Genomic DNA, 22,055 nt, shown 5'->3' with positions numbered 1-22,055 from the left:
ATTTCACCTTTTATCCTCTAAATTTAGCATATTTAGTATATAATCACTCATACTGTATGAATATCAATATAATAACAGATCAATGAATTCATCACAAATAGTTATATTCATCTACTTAAAAATTAGTTGAATTAGAAAAAAAAGATACTATTTATTATATCTTTGATACGTAATATTTTTTTTACCAATACTATCGAAACTTTGATCGAATTTATATCTTAAATGGAGGATTAATTACTGAATATTCATTACGAGACGAATTGCATAATACAACGCATGTAATTTATTCAAGCATACGCATTGATTCATTAAACATTTGTAACTTGCAGTATGGCATGAATATTGCAATAGATTTGATATATTCGATCATCTTTTGCTAAGATCCAACACGGAAAAATACGGTGTGTCATCTTAAAAGCTACTACGTACAATTTTCAATCATTTCTCGACATTTGTTTTCTTTACATCCTTCATATGATCTGATATCTAATTTTTAGAATTTAGAATTAATAGAATTCTCTATCTGCTTAACAATATCATCCATGGAATGAAATTACGATAGTAATAAATGTATTTAATATTCTGTACGAATCTTTTGAAAACAATTGCACTATAGTATATATTACAATGTTATTAAATAAAGTGATGCATACGAATCATGTTTTTACAACATGACGATAAGATCCTCTAAGGATATTTATATGTAGAATGTAAAGCATATAGCAAGACTATTGCGTCACTTTTTTATAAATAACAATGATAAAGGATATATAAAATATTATACGTTGAAATGAATATTTAAGTTCAATAGTTTTTATTTAAATGAAATATCATTTACTTTTTATTAAATGTTGCTTATATTTCATTGCTCAAAAATGATGAAAGCAAAGAGAACAAGAGAAACTTTTTCCTCAATAATTAAAAATGTTACATCGATTCTCGAAATAAAGAAACGATGATTTATTAATCTTCGTGTGTATATTATTAATTTGATTTTTATGAAAAATTATTTAAAAAAAAGAAAGAAATAATTTATAAAGATTATATAAAAAGTTATATATTCTTAAGATGAAAACATCATAAACAAAAAGGACACGATCTTTATGCTATATTCTTTCTTCTTGCTAACAGGAAATCGCTACAAACGACACATAACGCATTCAGAATGTTTGCTCAACACGTCAATCCGGCATCCAGAGACTGATATACCGTCTTGCTTTTATGACTCCGAGTATCTCATCCGAATTAAAAACAAAAAATAAATAAAAGCAATAAACTGAGATTTCAATTAATCTTACATATACACGGAAAAGCATAAATTTTAACTTTTCATAATAATATGAAAAATTCAATTCTGAGATTTAATACGCGATTTAAAAATTGACTATAATTTTTTTATAATTTTCAGTTTTCCAATGAGGCTTTTGAATAATAATATAAGTTCTCTCTTTTTGATGATAATTTCAATTTACAAGTTCTCATAGCAATAAGATCAATGCAAGAAAGTAAGAATCTTTATTTCATATTGTAACATATGTGCATGAAAATTTATTAATGAATAGAATAATATTAGTTTAAAGTTTCTAAATATCTATGATATGCAATACAAAAATAAATAAATAAATAAAAATTTTTTTAAATTGCACTGTATTATTTTTCATTTTTAGAGATTTATTGAATTTCATATATTTTAAGGAGGATACGCATGATATTTGGTTTTTTTCATTACACAAATTTTCATAGTATTTGTAATTTTTGACAAAAAAATTATTATTTATCAATGTCAATTTTTCTTTAATCAAAAAATCTAAATTTAAAATCTCGTTCGATTTTAAAATCATCAAACAAGTAATCCTAAATTTTTAAATAATAATAGATATATAAATGTGTAAATATTTTCTCTTAAATTATAATTTTATCAATCTTTTCTGTGAACCGAAAAAAAAAAAAAAGAAATAATGTGCATTGATAATGCTCTTTGAACAGACTATTCGAAGAATAAAAAAATGACAACTAATAGATCCGAGGTTTAAAGGATAAATCATGGATCACTACCATTGACAGACTTGATAATTAATGTTTCAAAGATAACACGACTGATCGAGACACCCCTTGCATTTACTCGTACGCAGGAAGTCGATTATCGCGCCATCATGCATCATATACAGTGATCAAGAAAATTATGTTCAATAATAAGAGGAATGACCGACAATTTAATGACTCTTCAAAATATAGTTAATTTTTTCGTATTACTAAATATCAATGCCAATTTATTAAAAAATATATATACGATTAAATTAAATAAAACTGAAAATTATTAAATATAATCAAATTGAATATTACTTTATTTTGTTAATTCATACTATCTAAATTTTTTTAATGTTAAAGTTATATCTTAATAAATATATTTTTATTTTTTAATAAATCAAAATTAATTAACACAATACATATTTATAATAAAAAATTTGTTCATATAAACATCAACAATTAAATGCAAAAAAACTAAATTAAAAAAAATTATTACAAAAATATTAATGATTGCAAAATTATATGAATAGTTTAATAACAATATTAAAATTTATATTATTTTCTACAACAAACAAATAAAAACAAATTCAATTCATCTTTTTTTTATTTCACTATTCAATCTTATTCTCTATTAAGAACTATAGAATCAAAAGATGATTCGTTTTCTCGATTCATCGAACATTCAAATTATTTTTTCATGCGTTGTGTCGCAACGAGGACTTTCACAAAATGAAAATATTTGAAAACATATCGTCGTCCACTACCCACACGACCTGACCACGCACGAGTGAATACAGAGAAATATAAACGTATCTATCTATGCATGCATGCACACCAGACACGAGAGCACGTGTTCTTTTACACGAAAAAGATAAATGAATTTTTATTCGATTTTTTTAAATGTTTAAAATAATTCCCACCGAAGTGAACGAAATTTATTAATCGAGTTTCCTTTTCTATGAATACTCACGAATCATGGTAAACTTGCATTAATTTTTATAGAAATATGAAAACAATTACGATAAGATATTCGAAAAATGTATGTAATAAATTTTTTTCTTAATTTATTTATTTACCAAATTTATCGAATTCCTTTTTCCTAGTATCGACATGAAATAAATGTAATTTTGTTCAATTGAATTCTATAACAATTAGAAATCATTTATTTATTAACTAATCTAACTAACCTATCTCTAACCTCTATTTACTTAACCTATTTATTCGTTTCCTTACCATATATAAATGTATAGGGATACATGGCACAATTTATTTATATCATTAGAGCATAAAATTTATAAAACGAAACAAATAGATTGGATATATTTTTTGCAAATAACAATTTTATTATATTATTTTTATCTTATTATTCATTACTTAGAAGTGTGCTAATATATTCATTTCTTAAAATTATATATATATATATTTATTATATACTATAAATTAATTTTATTGCATTAATATAAAAATAAGAATTTAGAAATTATCCGATATCAAAGATTTTTTTATCGAATTCATTATCTTGTTAATAAAAAACAAGGATAATTAAAAATACAAACATAACTATCTAATTAACTATCTATTTATCTCTACATAGCTTATTTAGCATAAACAATATTCAATGCAATTAATTCGATATTCAACACATTGTATGTACGTTTCCCATACATTCATACTGTAAAAAAAAGCAACCTATTCACAACTTTGCTAATTTACTAACCAGTTACTAATTCAGCAAAATGGGACTTCGAAATCGATTCTCGATCTTGCTCCCACAATTCGTACTCTCGAAAAGTTTCGTCGTTCCGTCAAGCATAACCTCGTTTCGTAACATCAGAAACCATTCACGTATGAAAATGTTATTAAAACTTCATATTTATATGAAATATGATATAATGATTAATACACAAATGTAATAATCGATAAATCATGAATCTTGAAATATTCAACATGTTTCGATTATTTATATTATTGCAACTTTGAATAATCTATCCGAACACGTCAACCGTTTTTTCCACTTTTACAACACAAATGTACCAGCATAGACGATAGAAGAGTAACGCGACCGTCGAGTTAGAGTATACAATCGACACTATTTTCTCGCGGGTGTTGTGCGTTGCTTCGTTCCTCTGCTTCGTTGTGACCGACCTACGCGTATGATCTCGCGAGACGGAGACAGAGGGACGAACGCGCTTGTCTCGCACGATGCACGCGATAGCGCGGGCGCATGCGTTTCATGCGTCCTTGCTGCGCGTCAAACGGATCAGTGTAAACGCCGGTTGTTTTTTCTTCGATCGCTACGAGGACAGGATAGAAATGAATCTTTAACATGGTATGATTATAGGCAAGGAGGGAAGAGGAGAGAGAGAGAGAGAGAGAGAAATAGTTCGGCCGTTACTCCGGCGATTAATCAATACTTTATAACATTGTATTTACCGAATGATGATAACTAGAATAATTTTTAAAAATTTTTTAAATTAATCTCCACATCTTTTTAAACCACTTTGAATCTTTTGTTTATTTTTCTAGACTTTGAAAAAATTTGAAAAAAACTTTGAAATATTTATCAAAGTTTCTAATTTGATAAATATGCGCATGAATCATCGTTAAGTAAAATCAGAAAAATTTAACAATGGAATTTTCTCATAGTTCTCAATGATCTAAGATTATTGAAGATTAATTTTATTTAAAGAAAATGCGAAAGACGAAATTTTTATTAAAATATTATTAAAACGAAAATGTAAATAGTTTCAAATGAAGACTTTATAAGTTACAATTATAAATATTCAAATTATTTTTATTTTTATAAATTATTGTGAAAGTTAGTTTTATAGATAAATCAATTAAGAAATAAATATCTTTAAATTACATATACATGATTATTATTTTTATTGATAATTATGTAATAATATATATAGATTCTAATAAAAATTTACGAAATACTAGAATATATTATTATTTGTAATTATCTTTCTGAATGTAGAAAATACAATATATTATATACATAAGTATGTATGTACGTACGAATGAGATTAGTCACGATGATTTTGCAATATTTATTCTCAATGAATTATATTCATTCAATCGTATAAAAAATTTTTAAAGATAATAAAAATTTATAAAATGATATAACAAACGAGAACGAAATCGATGAGATATCATTATGTAGCTTGGATTATTGTTGAATCAAATAAAAATTTCTATCAATGATCGAGATTTATTTCATCGACTAATTGTGTATTAGTTATTACGTTTTAACATAAATTTTATGTATTATATCCGAATTATTCAAAAATTATTAAAATCACTCTATGTTGGTATATTAAACAATCCTTATATACATATAATGTATATAAAAATAAGAATACAATAAACATATTCATATAACAAGCCAATATATATCACAGATGTTCGTATCACACAGATTATCTCAACTGCATGCATTAATACACTTTGAAATAAAACAATACAAATTAGTCAGATCAATTAAATACATCCCTCGTACATCGAACACTCATGAAATAATTTTACGAGACGAATATATTTTTTTTAAAAATAGCATGCATCTCTTCAATGCATTTCGAGCCATTTACTTTTGTTTGGATTTTAAATAAAAGTGAATGCGAAGCGAATAAAGCACACTATAGAAATGCAACAAAATAATGTATAACAAACTGCAGGATATGAGTTGTTTTCATACAGTGATGCATATTTATGCGCATGCAGACAGCTTGGAGAGATGTATCTTTTATGTATTTGAACTTTCTCATTCGCATTGGGTAATATTGCATATTTGATTTATGCATTTTGTCAACATTGCGTTGATAGTTTTTAGTATTTTTTTATAATGTTTCACGTCAAATTTGAAGATTATCTATATATTCCATGAGAATATGAATTTATATAATATATTTCGTATTATTGTGTAAATCAATATTTTTATGTCTTCTTTAAACATATTTTAAAGAATACTTCAATAAAATTTAAATATATATATACATGAAACAGTGTAAATATTATTTATGTTCATTCAATATATTTAAGAGTATTAATATTGTTTATATATAAAATTATAAATTAATTATTTAATATTGTTAATTATCCTAACAATGTCGAGACGTTTATTATTTAAATTTATGAACAAAAAAGTGCGGGCACGATAATTAATCGCGAGGGCAATTTAATTATATACAGGATATACAATACCGTCCTTGTTTTCCGGAAGAGTCTTATAAAATCTATTACGTCACAGATGCGTATACAAGTCAAATTGTATTATACGACCGATTAACTACTACGCATTCCGTTTATCTCCGTTTTCTAACATGCAAAATAAATGCTTCATATTTTCATTATGAAACGTTTTCTTTCTAATTTCTTTCTCTTCTCGTCTCTTTCTTTGTTTTGAAATTTATTTTCACAAATAGATTACAATTAATTCTGTAATTTATTCGTTTTATATTTGTGTATATCTATAATATTATGTATTACTTTATTCTGAAAAAATAATTTTTATATGAATGAGATAAATATATCATATGTATAAATAAATATATGTACATCAATCAATGAAAAACGAAAAAGATAATATTTTGCATTTATATAATACAGTTATTAATTTTGGAACGTATCAATTAATTAATTAGAGTGCGAGTCTATATATACAAGTCACAACAACACGCCACATGTATATTCATTACAAGCATGAAGTCGTGCGAGCAGTTCACTAAGAGGTTAGCTTTTTACAGAGACACACGTGCTCCCCACTAACTTTATTTCTGACGACAGAGTCCACAATTCGAGGAGTCATCGGCACGAGAATACTTCCTTTTTCGCTAGCGGGGAGCCGAATTTACTACGCACTCGGTTATCCCTGGTCCCTTAACTGTTCACATTTAAACACGCATAACTGAGATTAGGCGGCAACTGTTCTTGCCAGCGGGTGCGCGCGAAACCAGTTCATAATGGCTGCGCCTATGATTTTCAATGGATACATAATAATCACGTAGATTCTTCCGTATAATATTACATAATGGCACGATAACCTTGATCTTTATAAGTAATGATCAGAAAATCGATATCTTTTTCATTTATATTAGAAAGATTTTGAATTTTAATTTTTTATAAAGAGATATTTAAATACATTCTAAAATTATCTATTAGAATTTCTTATGATATTGAATTTAATTTTTCAAAAAAAAAAAAAGTTTAAATATACTTTAGAATTTTTAAAATTTTTTAATTATATCATTTATTTGAGTAGCGCTATAATGATAGGAAGACGAAAAAAATAAAATATAAATATATAATATAAGGTTATGTAATAAATCATAGTTTATAAAGGTCATAAGATGTATCTCTATTAGGTCATTATTAATTAAGGACTTTTGTATGTAATATATTGTTTTCTTTTTTTTGTGATGAGTCTATCACAATTAAAAATACTTATTATATATAAATATTTCTAAATAATTTTTACGCTATTAAAATTATAAAAATAAAAGATCTATAAGGACGTTTAAAATATATAGACATCGATACTTAGAGATTATTAGACTCTATTGATAATATATCTGTGGGAGAGGAAAAGTAAAACTAAACAGGTTTTTAGGGAAACCGAAGTCACTTGCGTTCAGTGAAATAGGCTAGATTGAATTACATATATTGCCATACTATTATCATTACGAATTGCCTTTTGCGGTTTCAAACATGCGATGCTTGTCACGGTCAGTGTTCCATTTTCTTTTCTTTTTTTCTTTTTTCCATTCCCGTTTACAATAACTAATAAATTTTTTACTATTTTTTCCATAAATTTATTATATAACTTAATAAAAATCATATATATCATATACTTTATTGTTTCAATATTATAATAATTATAGCAAAAAATAAAAAAATTATGTGTATATATATATATAATGTAAAAAGCGAAACAGTTTTATTTTATTCTAGTTCATACTGGCAATAAAAATTTAATATTTACTATATAAACAAAAAATAGAAAAAAAAATATAATGAAATATGCATATATACATGATTTTTTGATATTCAAGAAAGAGATTCAAAAGAAAGTGTTTTTGATTTATGTATTTATAAATATTCAATCAAACGTTATATGGCGTATAATTATCCATGTCACTTTCAAAAGGTAGATTAATACCTATTTGTTCCCCTTCACTATCTTAACCGGTTCATCTACGTGCACAATAATGAAAGCGAATGGAATACAACACATTTTTAATAACCAGCAAAATACCGACGACCGGTATGACATTTCAATTTGCACTTTTATAAGAGAAAGCACACCCACGCACGAATAACAAGTCCTATGATATAATAAATATTCGATACTTGTTCGATGATTTATAAGATCATACAATCACAAAAATTATCACATTAATTAATCGTATCCTAAGAGAATTGCTCAAATATTTCAATCTCTAATTGAGACGAATTAAAAATTTAATATTTTGCAGGTGTCGCGTATGCCAACACGAATCTATTAGATTAAACCGTATACGAGGCGTGCCGATTACGATAAATATAGCAATTCAGATCCCGAAGTAAAAACATACGGTTTAGTTTTTATAATGTTCACACACATATGATTCAAAATTCACATTTATGCACATATGTTCTTATTTTTTGATATAATAAACCACATGCAATCGATATTTACCAAATTTATGACGTAAATATCATAAGGAAATAAAAATTGCAAAATTTATTTCCTATTAATATTTATAAATTATGAATACGCACATTAACTATTTCTTAAACAAAGTAGATTTATTAAAAGTAATTCAATGTAAAGATTAAATTTACCAATTTATGCAGAACGACATTATTGAAAATTAAGATTTTTATGTAATATTAATAATTTTACAGTCATTTTTATTGACATTATCATGAAACACATTTTTGAGAACACTATGATTCATAAACGGAATCACGTTACTCACAAATTGAACTAAAATTTGATATAATGAAAGACGTTAGAAAACGATAGAGGATAAGAAGGAGACATATGGATGATGCACCAAGAATGCTGGGCACTGTCCTGAAGTTGACGCTACTCGGTACGGGCGTTTCATCGTTTCCACGCAACCGTGCCGATGCCAATTATCGGAACAATGATCGACCGTGTCGCAATAGAATTGGTCACATAGTCACTTTCATACTTCAAACATTATTTCATCCATTGGATGAATATTTTAGAAAATTTAAAAAAATTATTATTGATTATTATCTTTTTATTTGAAAAAATATTTTATCTCACAAATCTTTCGAATTCATTTCAAAACACAATGCCAACAGACAGGTTAGAGTGTTGTATTTAGATTTTTAGTTCAAAAATTTCAATAAACTAGTGACAGAAAAGAGAATAAACTACTGTTTCTAATTGAATATCATCACAAACATGCATACAACACGGAAAAATCACACCACGAAAATAGAAATTTAATAGAAATTTTGACAAACACTCACAGGAACAAAACTTACACTTGATAAGGATGACACCATTATGCAGCTCCTCCATCTCGCGGAGGCGAGGTATTTTCGTCACGTTTTGTCTTCCAGGTTAAAATCTATTATTTGTTATTGAGCACCAAATGCTAATCGTTTTCGTTCTCGCAACGTGCTCGTAATCGTGTTGAAGAGCCAACATACGCGCACGCTCTTCGTGTTCAATCGAAAAAACTGCAAAATGACACTTCTCCAACACAGAGAACACAATTAACTAAAAATCACCGTGCACACGTGGTTACGCGGCCGGCCGCGAGCATAATTAATATTGCAACGTGCACCGATAAGAATGCGTTGTGTCTGACAAAGAAACGCCACCAAAATCGAGTAAACATGGCCGCGCGCGCGCTTCTACTCTCCGTGGCCCGCGGACCCGTCACGCACTGAGGGAGGTTGCATGGAAACGAAGGGCATAGAGGAGAGATAGAGAGACCAAGTAAAAGAGAGAAAGAGAAAAGAAAAGAGTGATCGAGGCTGCGGCAGCCTGACTGAAAGAGAGACGCACGAAGAGAGAGAATAGAACAGAGGGTGCTGTAACTTGCGAACAAGAGAGAAAGTTAGAGAGAGTGAAAAATTAAACCTATTATGAGAAAACGAAATGGGAAAGAGAGAGACTAACAAACAGCTTGCGGACGGACAAAGATGAAAAGAACAGACAGGTAGACTGAAAGAATAGACCATTGTACTGTATAGTATTCAACGGATAGAGGGAGAGGGGGGGTAAAGAAAAGAGAGAAACGAAGACAGCATAATCGACATAAAGAAAGAAAAACAGAGATCGCCTTCTCGCTTTGTGATAGTTTGTGTAATGACCGCCATGCGGCGCCACCTCTAATACTCGACTTTCAATCATGAAAGCTTATATTCCATCAAAACTAAAGCAGAAATTTTCTGATTTGAAATATTGTTAAATAATGAAAATGTATAACAACTGAATTTTCAGAATTCTTAGAAATATGTTTAGCTTTCTATATTCAAAAAGAATAGTTTATAACTGATAGTAAATTCTAAGAAAAATTTACCTATATAAATAAAATAAAATATATTATGATAAAATTTTATGATCAAATTTTATTTTTTTTCAATTGCATTAAAAAATATTAAATATTTAAAATCTTTTAATATGAAACTATTCTTTTATCATGTTAATTCTTATAATACGATTATGTATCAATGCATAATAATCATTCGATTATAAATATTCATGTATATTATCAGATTTCATCTCTTATCATTTTAGATTATTATATTATCGATTACATCATCTTTTTTCAAAAATAAATATGCTAATTATGTCAAAAGCTATATAAGAAGTTTTAGTTTTTAGCGTTTAGTTATATAAGAAGTACTATATTTTGAAGATCATAGATATGTTATTTAATTTTAAAATTAACAATTATACTATTTATTAAAAATATATAAATAAATAAAATGATATTATAAATAGAAAAAAAAATTCTTTGTAAAACAAAAATGAATGTAAGCAATATGTTGACACACAAATTGTTCTTACGTGAGAAATATGATGCATTTTGAAAGTCCAAAATATTTCTTGCGTCTGCAAAACATTTTATGTGCATATAAATATTCAAAAAAGTAAGAGAAAGTAAAAGAAACTATTTTTTTTCTTTAAAAATAATTGCAGAAATTTTTGCAGATGGAAATATCAACATATCAAATTATATTTATGAAAATTTTCTTTAATATTAATTTTTATCAATATTTGATATATATATATTCGATATGAAATATTTACATTTTTTAATAAATTTAAATTTAATTAATTTGAAAAAATAATGGAAATCTTAAAATCTATTCTCTAAAATAAAAGATTTGTCAAATGTATTTTATTTTCTAAATTATATTTTTTTATTATTATGATCAACCAAAGAATTAATACTTTTTGTTAAGAATGTTCATCGTCGATAACACAGCGAAGAAGAAGAAATATAGCATAATTGGCTGAGCAAGAGGAAAAAGAGCTGTTGTGTAGCTTTAATGAAAGATGGCGACGCGGTTTGTTTTCGTTCTTTGTTTGATATTATTCAAATTTGTCATTTATTATATATCATCCATGAAATTTGTGTACCTCTCATATTCAATTTTATTCTTTCAAATATATGTTTACAACTTCTATCACGGCGAAATATATAATATATATTTCACTTCTGTTTTGATGAAGATTAAAATCACTAGTATTTATGCACTAGAATTTCTTATTATAAGAAGTTTTCATTCTACATCCTTCGTAAATTTATATCGGACAACAAATTGCTCCAAATTTCTATTTTCCTTCGCTTATGATTATTACTCACAACTTCAAATATCAAATTATTATGATTTTTTACCATTGTCTTCTTTTGATATAGTTTTATATTACTATTAAACATTACAATGCATTAACTGAATTTACTAGACGTTTACACGCGTGCGTATTTATACTTGCGCAGTCAACTTGCTTATTCGTCATTATCATTTATTATTCTTTCCTTTGATTCTTTCTTTTATCTCCATGTTTTTTTTCTTTTTTTTTTTTTAATACGAGAATATGACTAATACGACAATATGATTATTCATGTTACATTTTATTGGCTATGTAACCAAATCGTTAGTTTGGTTTTTATAATCATCATATTTATCTCGATGCATATAAGTAATTCGAAGAAACATACAATGGAATGTGCGCTTGCGCCTATCCATGTGTCCTGTAGCATTAAATCGCGCTATTTAAATTATTATTCTTCTCACTATCTCGTTTTTCTCCTCATTTCCTCTCCTTTTCTTCCTCCTCATGATAATCGATCTCCATCTTTATTCTTCGGATACAGCATTCTTCCATCAATATAACTTATCTAATAAGAATCATTATCATGATTATAATCGCGATTAGTCACGCAGATAGTCACGGGATTTCCTTTTCATTTTATGGATGTCCACAAAGACTGAGAATCTCACTTATTTATTCATTCAGCTTCGAAAGAAAAATGCAAACTATTTATTGGCAATAAATATTCAGCTCAAACTGGATACGAGTAAGTATAATGTCAAACTTTTTTTTAAATTTTTTTATCATTAAAAAAAGAAATTTTGTTAAGATATTATATGTTATATTATGTTATAATTCATACAATTATATATTTTATCAGAAACTGAAAAATTATATTTATTTGAAGAAAATAAAATTTCCAAATTATATTAGCATATTATAATATAATAATTATGTATATAATATGCTCATGTTATACAATAATGTTCATTATGAAATGTTAAAGAATTCAACTGAGAGCTCCATAAAATATTAATAGATTAAAGAAATATGGAATATATACATATATATAAAAATATAATTGATGAAATTGAAGAAGAAAGCATGGAACATCAAAATATTGAGCTATGAGTTGCTATCATTAACAATTGTAATAAAAATTGGAAGAAAAATATCTGTGTTGATCGATTTAATTGTCATTTTATAAATTATCTCACAATTTTTTTGAGAATTATCTTCTATTTAAAATCAAATTCTAAAAAACTGAATATTTTTGTCACATAATTACCGCATAATTGATTTGTCTGATAATATTATCCATCTAAACTATTCAATAATTAAAATGTATTAGATATATCAATAATGAAATATTATATTGACACATCTAAACGGGATTGCATCACAATTCAACGGAAACGGAAATGAACAGCAACATTGCACTTCATCTTATGTGCCATATTACCCACTTTACTTATCAAACGTTTCTTCTTGAACCATTCCTTTATTATTCAAGCCGCGTATGCTTCTAGATAAGAGCAAAACAATAGGCCGATTTTATTCTTTATCGCGAATAGTGTCCTCACTGTTCGTTTCTCAGAATGCGAATCGCGAAAATACATAACACAAAGCGAGACTGAACGCATTTCATTGTCTATATCTAAAGTATCTCTTAAATTATCCCCCTTTTATTTTACTTCACTTACTTTTTCCATCAATCCTTAGGTACATTTTACAACGAGAAGAACGAATTTCCATGCTACAATGGCCAATGTGTACTATAAGAGAGATTGAAGAAGAAAACGATCAAATCTATTGCAACGGTACAAAGTGAAACAAGACAGATGTTTTTTATTGCTCTAATGATTAACCACGATCAATTCGTTGATTCTCATGCATCAGTTAGTTTGCTTTATCCTTGTTTATGCTCGTTTCACCGTGAAGTACAATAAACGTTTCTCTGCCGCGAGATAAGCACTTTGGCGTGAAGAATCACGATAAACCGCCTCAAATTCATGGATTCGAGATGATCCAGTTTCTTGTTTCCGCATAAGTAACTATCTTCGTGGTTTAATCTTAATACTGGAACTGCTGAACTAAAATTAAAATTAAGAATTTCCTATTTTTCATTTCGACGACTATAATGTTATACATGCTTTATTTTATACGATATCCTTGGAAAAATTAATAATTGATTGTATTTTATAGAAATACAAATATTATTCTCATGATATTTTAATTATATATGAAATATTTAATATATTTATTAAAATCAATAATTTTAATGTTTTAATTCTTATTTTCCAATTTCTCCTAATTTTCATATTTAACAATTAATAAATATCAAATCTTAAAATGATCAATTCCATTTATATAAATTATATTATCAAGATTATAGAAATATTTCTTGAATATCGTTCGAATTCTTCGCAACAATTAATCTTTAATAGATTTTCCAAATCCTAACCTAATAAGTATCAATTTTGCACGTTAAAAAAATAAAAAAGTTAAGCTATATTATTTACACAAGTTATTTTTGTACAAATTATTAAATATTATTTGAGATGAAAAGAAAAAAATAAAATGTATTTATATAAAATCATAACATTGATAATCCCCCGCCGATTATGCATTTGTTTAAGAAGATCTGTTGAAAAAGAAACAGAAACAAAGCGCACAATGTTTCATGGTCATTTTATAATATAATCGATCAAGACGAGTAACACAACGAGAGTACATCGATCCCCACAAATTCCTTTACGTCTCCTTAACACCGGAAGAACCCACCTCATTTGTAAACGCGTTTCCGGTTCAATCTAATCCGGAAATTGAGCATCGAATCAGCGATTCATTTCCGGAATAAAAATTAAAGACACTTGGCGTTGATTGTTCAATCGAAGTACAAAAAGTATGAGCGAAAGATATATACCAATGATCTTGAAATATGTTATGTCATATAGATATAACCGCTATTTATCTTTAATTTCCAAGATATTAAAAAATTTTTATCACAGATAATCCCAAACACAGGCAATACGATACATTTATCGTTAGTTTTTCACGAGGCATCAATATATATAGATAAAATATTGAGTTAGATTAGGTTAAGTTAGGTTATGTTATATAATTTGGTTATAACGTTATGTATTGAAAAATAGAATTTTTGATAGATAAAAATAATTGAATAATCCATTGTTTAACGAGTAAATTAAATGATAATTGTAAATAAAAGTCTCTTCTGTTTAATTATTGTGAGATATTTTGTTTTTTACGATTGAAAATTTATTTATTATCTTTGAAAATGTTATATTTTCCTGAGAGACAAGCAAAAATTTTGCTATGAGAATACGAGATATCTCTATTATATAATTATTACATGCCTCGAAGCTAATGATTGAGAAAGTGACGTCAGAGACGATGTTAGAATTGCTCGAAAGATTTAGTTAGGTTATATGAAAGGGATGTCGCGTCGAGAAGAGAAGACAATGAACGATGTGTAACAAGGATAAGAAAAATCGCGTGAAGTTGCTGAGAAAGTCGCGGAGAGTATCGGTTGGTAATGTCGCATCGTGATGATCGCAAAGATATATTATTTTAGAAATCAATAAAAAAACAACATTCATAAATAAATACATAAAAAAATATTGTAAAATTTGAATACATTTATCGCTATTCAATATTTTTATTGCGAGGTTAAACTAAAATGAAAAATTAAAAAAAAAAAAAAAAAAAGAAATAACAATAAACTGAAAAAAGAATTCGATCTCATAGAGTTGAAATCTCACATCTTTCTTTTTTCTCTTTAAAAATATTTCGTATTCCTTTCAGTGAAACAATTGTTATTGCGGAACAAATAGATTATTGTATTTAAGAAAGCTTGTTTTTTCGTTGGAAATCTTACACGTTTTGCCGCATGAGTGTTCAAGCGTGATTGTAGCAAAATGTCTTCCATTCATAACCGAGATCCGAGATATGATTTTAATCTTTGATTAAAGTTTGAATAACTCGAAAATTAAGGCCAATTATATGAAGTCGTTCAAAATATTTTACATTTTTTAATTCAAATTAAAAATTTAATAATCTAAGAATATCTAATAAATCTAGAGATTTATGTTCTTAAAATTGATAATTTTCAAGATTTATTATTCTTCTATCAAATTGGCAGAATATATATATATATATACACACCAACAAGGAGAATTCGAGAAATAATTTAAATATTCAAATATTCAAATTACAGTTCTCGGACATAGCGTATTCTTCACGATTGTGGAGTTCGTCGACTTCACCTTGAAATTCCGAGAAAACTCGTAACATCCGGTCACCACAAAGCTGGTATTGTTCCAGGCGGGACGAGTGTCCTCGAGGTTCTGTCTAGAGATTAGGGTAGGCCTAGGTCTCTTGAGAATAGCGGGATTCCGGAAACCATATGGTCAAGTGTTTAAGAGACTGTTCTTTTCTGAACACCTGCCCCTATGCACAGGATTCTTTGTTTACGATTTCTTTCGATTATCGATCACCGTAGTGTAAAAAATTAATCTTATCGAAAAAATAATGTTTCATTCTTGACTTTATACGGTATTAAAGAATAAAAATATCTCTAGATATTTGCAAACTTAAAATACGAAAAAAAAATAACAAATTGCAAAATATTCACTTTAAATTAATTACTTTAGAAACAAAACTAATCCAATATCATACTAGAAATTTCCATATTTTTATCAAGTTTGATTTTATTTTATATTTTAAGCAAATTAATTTTTAAGGGTATGAATTAAATCGAATGGACAAAAATCTGAAGAGCATGTAAGAGCGAAACTCTCGTTCAAATGTGTAAAAAGTGAAAGAAAGATGGAAACACAGGTAGAGCTGATATAAAGAGAAAAAAAGAGATCGCAATGGGAAGAATACGAGAGTAAGAAAGACAGAGGCAATAAGTTGGGTGTGCACGTGGTCTCGCATCTGCTTCTCCACCGAATGACCCTGTGGCTGACCCGTTCCAAGTACCAATAATTAACTCGGTTCGTGCGCCAAATGCACACGAGTATACATGGGACTAAACGCTTGCGTCATAGTCCGAGAGAGGGCAGTGTTCCCATGAAAGAAAGGCCTGCGCATACTTGTGCAGTTATGCGCGACAAAGGGCCGTGATACGAACGCATAAAAGGTGTTCGATGGGCCTCCGAACATGATTCACCAAGAGGATTGATCGAGATTGAACTTGTGTTTTGCAATATATCCCATCAATGATGTATAACGTTCAAAATAATCAGCAATTTCTTAGGATATTACTTTTACATTTTCATTGTTTGGGCAGTATTTTAAACGTTGTTTAGTCTAGCATTAATATAAACAACACGTATATTACGTATATCTTATACTACATTTATCATTGAACGATGAAAATATTCATTATATTCATTTATGCTATTGAATATAATCACACACTTATGCAATATCATTTGCCAGTGGAAATTAATATTAAAAAATTCAATTGATATAATTAATATATTAATACACTAATACTATATTAAATTAGTATATTATAATAATTCTATTTATATAATTTAATTATTAACTTTGTAGCAATACTTTACAATACCTTCTCTGATAATTCTTATTTTATTTGAATTTAAAAAATGAAATATACAGAATCGAATTCGAAGCCTTGCTAACTTCTTTGACATTTCGCTTCTAGAATATTATTTCATATAAATGAAAGTGCTAATTCTCTTGCATTCTTTTCAAAGAACTCATAAAAAAGGAGTGGCATTTCTGAATATTTCTCTCACTCTCTATATACTTCCATTTCTTGCTGTTACAGGTTTCGTATTCGCAGCACGATAGTCGAGAGTCGCACAACGAGAATTTTTAACGCAGCTATAGCCGAGTATAATTAATTTCCGACCATGAATACCTCGTGACCGAAGCTTGACCATAGCTTGCACTTTCATTGTACCGACGATTTATTATAGTCAAGATAATCGATAGGAAAAAGAACTCAAACGAACTTTAAATTATTGTTCATCGTTACGATAGCTTATTATTATTTTTTTTCAATTATTTCTATCTAATATTTGGTACGATAATATGCATATGCATATGTATATATATATACACATATATCGCGACATTGAAATAACAGGAATGATAAAATGCCAATCCTGATCGTTATCATGTTAACAAATGTTAACAAATGTTAATAAATGTTAATAAATGTGTGAGTAGAAATAAAAATTATATTTTTATATTTATTATTTAATTATATTTTTCAAAAATTAAACAATCTAATTTTATTTTATGTTTCTGAAAAGCTTGGATTAAGAGAGTTGAAAAAAAAAAAAAGAAATGAATAATGAAAAAATGAAAATTCAGTATATCAAAACTTTCACATATGAAGCTTAATAATTTGCTAATTATGATTTAAAAAGAAATTCAATTTTTAATAACAAATAAATAAATAAAATTGACAAAAAATTCTTTCATATAAGCCAATAAAAAGCTTAAATCATCTTACGTTATTTGATGTAATTCTTATAGTTGAAAGAAGAGATAATATTGAATAATTGCTTTCTGATATCTTGCATACTTAAACTTTGAATTGTAGAAATAGTGGCAATATAAATAGAAATTTATAGAAACTTTAATATGTAGAGATTTAATTATTCTAAACTCAAATGTTAGAAATATTACGTAAAAGCATTTTTATGTTAATAGTTAAACAATAAGTCTAAAATATGCGATACAAAAAGACTAAGAAATGACTCACCAGTCTTGTTGCTATTGTTTCCGAAAGAATGCAGTTTCTTCCAACCTTTCCAACCCTTTTTCCAGATCATAACTGCCTTCGTTTTACGTTGCCCGCCTGCTAATTCCGGAGTACTAGTCTTGCCCATTCCTCTCCTCAACGATCCTAGTCCAGACCTAAACAAATAACAATTGACAATTTTAGATTTCTTTTTCTTTAGATTCATTAGTTATTTAATGTTAATTTTTTTTTATTTTTCTTTAGATTTATTAATTTCAGGTTTCTCAGAAGAAAGACTAAGTTGCTTAGAAGTATATATAAAAAGTTTATAGAAATTTATATTTCTTTTCTTCATTTCTCTATTTTTTTCTTTTTATTAATGATTGCTGTTTTTGAATATGTTTTGAAATTATGTTATATGACATAAAAAACATAAGAAAAGATTTAACAAGTTACAAATAAAAATCTGTTTGAATAATAATAGATAATTTGTTTAATATTTTACTTTTTCTGTGACTTTTCATTAATACAAGTTACTCTATTATAATATAATATTATTGTCATGTATTTTAAAATAAGAAAAAGAATGATTCAAATGACAACAATCTATGCATTAAAATGTATTTAAAATATTGCATTTAATTGAACAATTATATATCTTCATCAATAAAAAAAATGATTCAAAATGATATATTCATTCCAGATTGTTTCCAAATATATATAAATATCATCTTCAAGATTAATCTGCAAATCATAAGTAAATAAGAATTATGAAAAAATAACTATTCATAATATAATATATATATAATTATATATAAATAAAAAAGAAAACATAAAGAATTAATATATGTTAATTATATACATAAGTGTAACATTTTTACCATACTATATATATAAGTACAATATTTTTCTATCAACCTGTAACTTGCACTGGAGCTTCCACTGAAGCCACTGTCCATGTCACAGCCAACAGGCGAAAGGAGGTCATCGGTGGGACTGACCGAGGATAACAGTTCCTCCGTAGATGCTCCGCGTTGATCCTGTGCTTCGTCCTCGTTGTTGTTATCGACCACCGTGGGCATTAACATCGCCTCCACGCTCAGGTTCAATTCTCCTAATACTCGACGATGCCGTGACTGAACACGTCGCACTTCCTCCGCCACCAGGGATCTTCTCGAACCGTGCAACGCTCGATGACATTGTCTGCTAATGAATTCGAGTTCTCCATTAGTATTTACGAATGCTTCTCTCCTGCATTTACAATATACGATATCGTATAAGCAATTTGGATAAACTTGATGATTATACTCGACAGTTACTAGTAATTTAATTTTGTAAATTAAATGTTGCAAAAAATTATTAATATTTAAAATGATTAGAAAATATAAAAGAATATTTTATATATATATATTTTGTAATATCTTGTATAAATCAATATTCTAAATTTTATTGTAATTAAATATAATATAATTATTTAACAACATAATAAATAAAAATATTATTCTAAACAACTTTTTTTTATATGTAAGATCTACACAATCTTTGTTTTTCGAGATATTTTTCAAAAACAAAAATTATATACAATTATATTATATTGAAATCTGTCTGTGTACATATTTGTAATACAATACAAGCATAATTTCATTTACCTGATGATCAGTTTTCATGTGTCAGTTTTGATTTTCTTATCTCTGTATTACATTTCATGAATTTAAAATATACAAGCTATAAAAAATTTTATTTTAGTATCGATCCAACTATTACTATTCAATGTAGTGTATACACGAGCTTGGATAATTTACGATCGATCGAAATTACAATTAGATTCTTGGGAACGCAATGTGGAATAAAATTTATCCAATCTTCGTTTATATAAGCTATAAAGAAAAGATAATAATTAGATTCTATTCGTCTATTTTATTCGATCGATTGTAAAACAAAGCTGGCACTTGAGTATACGCTGTTATCGGCACACATGTATAGGCAAAATTTAATTTAACGATAACTATAAACTTTTAAAAAAATTAAATCGATAACAGATTATCGTATTATGTAAAAAGTTATTTTCTACAATATATTTAAACATCATAAATTGAAAATGAATGAATATTTCAATTTTTATATATTATTAGCGAAACATTTTTAAAAACCTGTCAGTGTTCCTCCAATTTTGCGATATCCAATCAAAAGCATTCCATTCAAATGGAAAACCGTTGAGTTTTTTGCCCGAGACACCCAACAATTTACTCGAAGATCGAATTTAATCTGAATAGATAGGTATTCGTGTTATCCCCATGCGTGACTCATGTTCTTGAATGCAATTGCACGTTCGTGACAATCTTCTCTTCTTGTTTTTTTTTTTATTGTTTACGACTTTAATCGTTAAATCGCATAGCATCCGGTGAATATGGTACGCCGAATCGTACCAAGTGATCAAAAAGGAGAAGGGGTTCGGTTCGTCCACTCCACTTGAATCGTGCGCATGCGTTCGACTTGAAGTTCACTTCGCATCGAGGCAAGCAAATGAACGTGCGTATTCATCAACCATTTAGATTGAAATGAAACATAATTCTACCGCGCCAATCAACAACGAGCATTCCTATCGACCGTAAGAAAGTCTTTAGTCTTCCCTTGAAAGCAAACATTTTCCTGGCATAGAATAATAATATTCAAGGATAGATCTTCACGGAAAGGAAATAAAAACTTGATAAATTTGAGATAAATTCCGTTGAATTCCGTTGAATTGAATTTGTTGTATGCTCGATTTTCATGAGTTCGATTTTTTTGAAATATTATTGAGTTTATATCTAATATCTCATGTTTCATAATTATGGCATATTAAATTTTAACTCGAGAGGTATTATTTTCGAATAATTATCTTTTTATGATAAATTTCTCACTTGATTTCCGATATCTCCTCGTAAATATTCTCCTCCGTGCCGTATCGTGTCATGTATGTATGCCTTTTGAATGAATCCGGACGCACTTGTTGTTGTTGCTGCTGCTGTACACGATTCAGGCCCACTTCCGCCGGATATGTGCCGTGCAGCCGACTCGGACCAGGTTCGAAGTAAGCATACGAATAATCCTGAAGGGGATGCTGGTGAGTTGGATTCGTCATTGCGGACGCCACAGGACCAGGATCCACTAATCCAGTGCAGGCCATCTGAAAAAATCGAAAATAATGATTAATTCATAAATAATAATAATTAATTGAACTGGAAATTATGATAATAATATATTTTCGAAAAATAAAATTTTTAATTTTTAATTAAAATATTATGGAATCTGAAAAATATTATTATAATTTTTATTTAATCATAATTAGTAAAACACTTTTATGATGATAAATTATAATATTAAAAAATATAATTTTTGAAATGTATTTTTAATGATTTTTAATTGTTAAAATTATTTATACAATATATAATTATTTATTAATTATTTATACTGAGTACATTATATATTTACATTATATATTTACATTTATAT

The 22,055-nt window shown here is 27.5% G+C and overlaps 1 protein-coding gene and 1 long non-coding RNA gene across 10 annotated transcripts in view; both read right to left on the bottom strand.

Annotated features, from left to right (window-relative positions):
* Positions 1-22,055, bottom strand: part of LOC413677 (rho guanine nucleotide exchange factor 10) — a 38,155-nt gene that overhangs the window by 9,233 nt on the left and 6,867 nt on the right. For 4 of the 9 annotated variants that reach the window (XM_006570033.3, XM_397118.7, XM_006570032.3 and 1 more), the window contains 3 exons: positions 21,464-21,729; positions 19,482-19,769; positions 18,585-18,739 (listed from right to left, as the gene is read on the bottom strand). In XM_006570033.3, coding sequence (XP_006570096.2) covers positions 18,585-18,739; positions 19,482-19,769; positions 21,464-21,729 — 709 coding nt within the window. Of the gene's footprint in view, positions 1-3,745; positions 4,182-6,796; positions 6,821-9,513; positions 10,004-18,584; positions 18,740-19,481; positions 19,770-21,463; positions 21,730-22,055 lie in introns of those variants that run through there. The other 5 variants (XM_006570034.3, XM_006570036.3, XM_006570037.3 and 2 more) reach the window with 5 other exon arrangements.
* On the bottom strand, positions 11,428-13,975 carry LOC102655933. The gene is made up of 2 exons (XR_411741.3): positions 13,522-13,975; positions 11,428-12,404 (listed from the first exon to the last, which is right to left on the bottom strand). It is a non-coding gene; the product is annotated as an uncharacterized LOC102655933 (long non-coding RNA).

Source organism: Apis mellifera, linkage group LG1 (genome assembly GCF_003254395.2).
Source record: "Apis mellifera strain DH4 linkage group LG1, Amel_HAv3.1, whole genome shotgun sequence".
Classification (NCBI taxonomy): domain Eukaryota; kingdom Metazoa; phylum Arthropoda; class Insecta; order Hymenoptera; family Apidae; genus Apis; species Apis mellifera.
The sequence above is the reverse complement of the archived record's forward strand: the minus strand, read 5'-3'. Positions and strand labels throughout refer to the sequence as shown.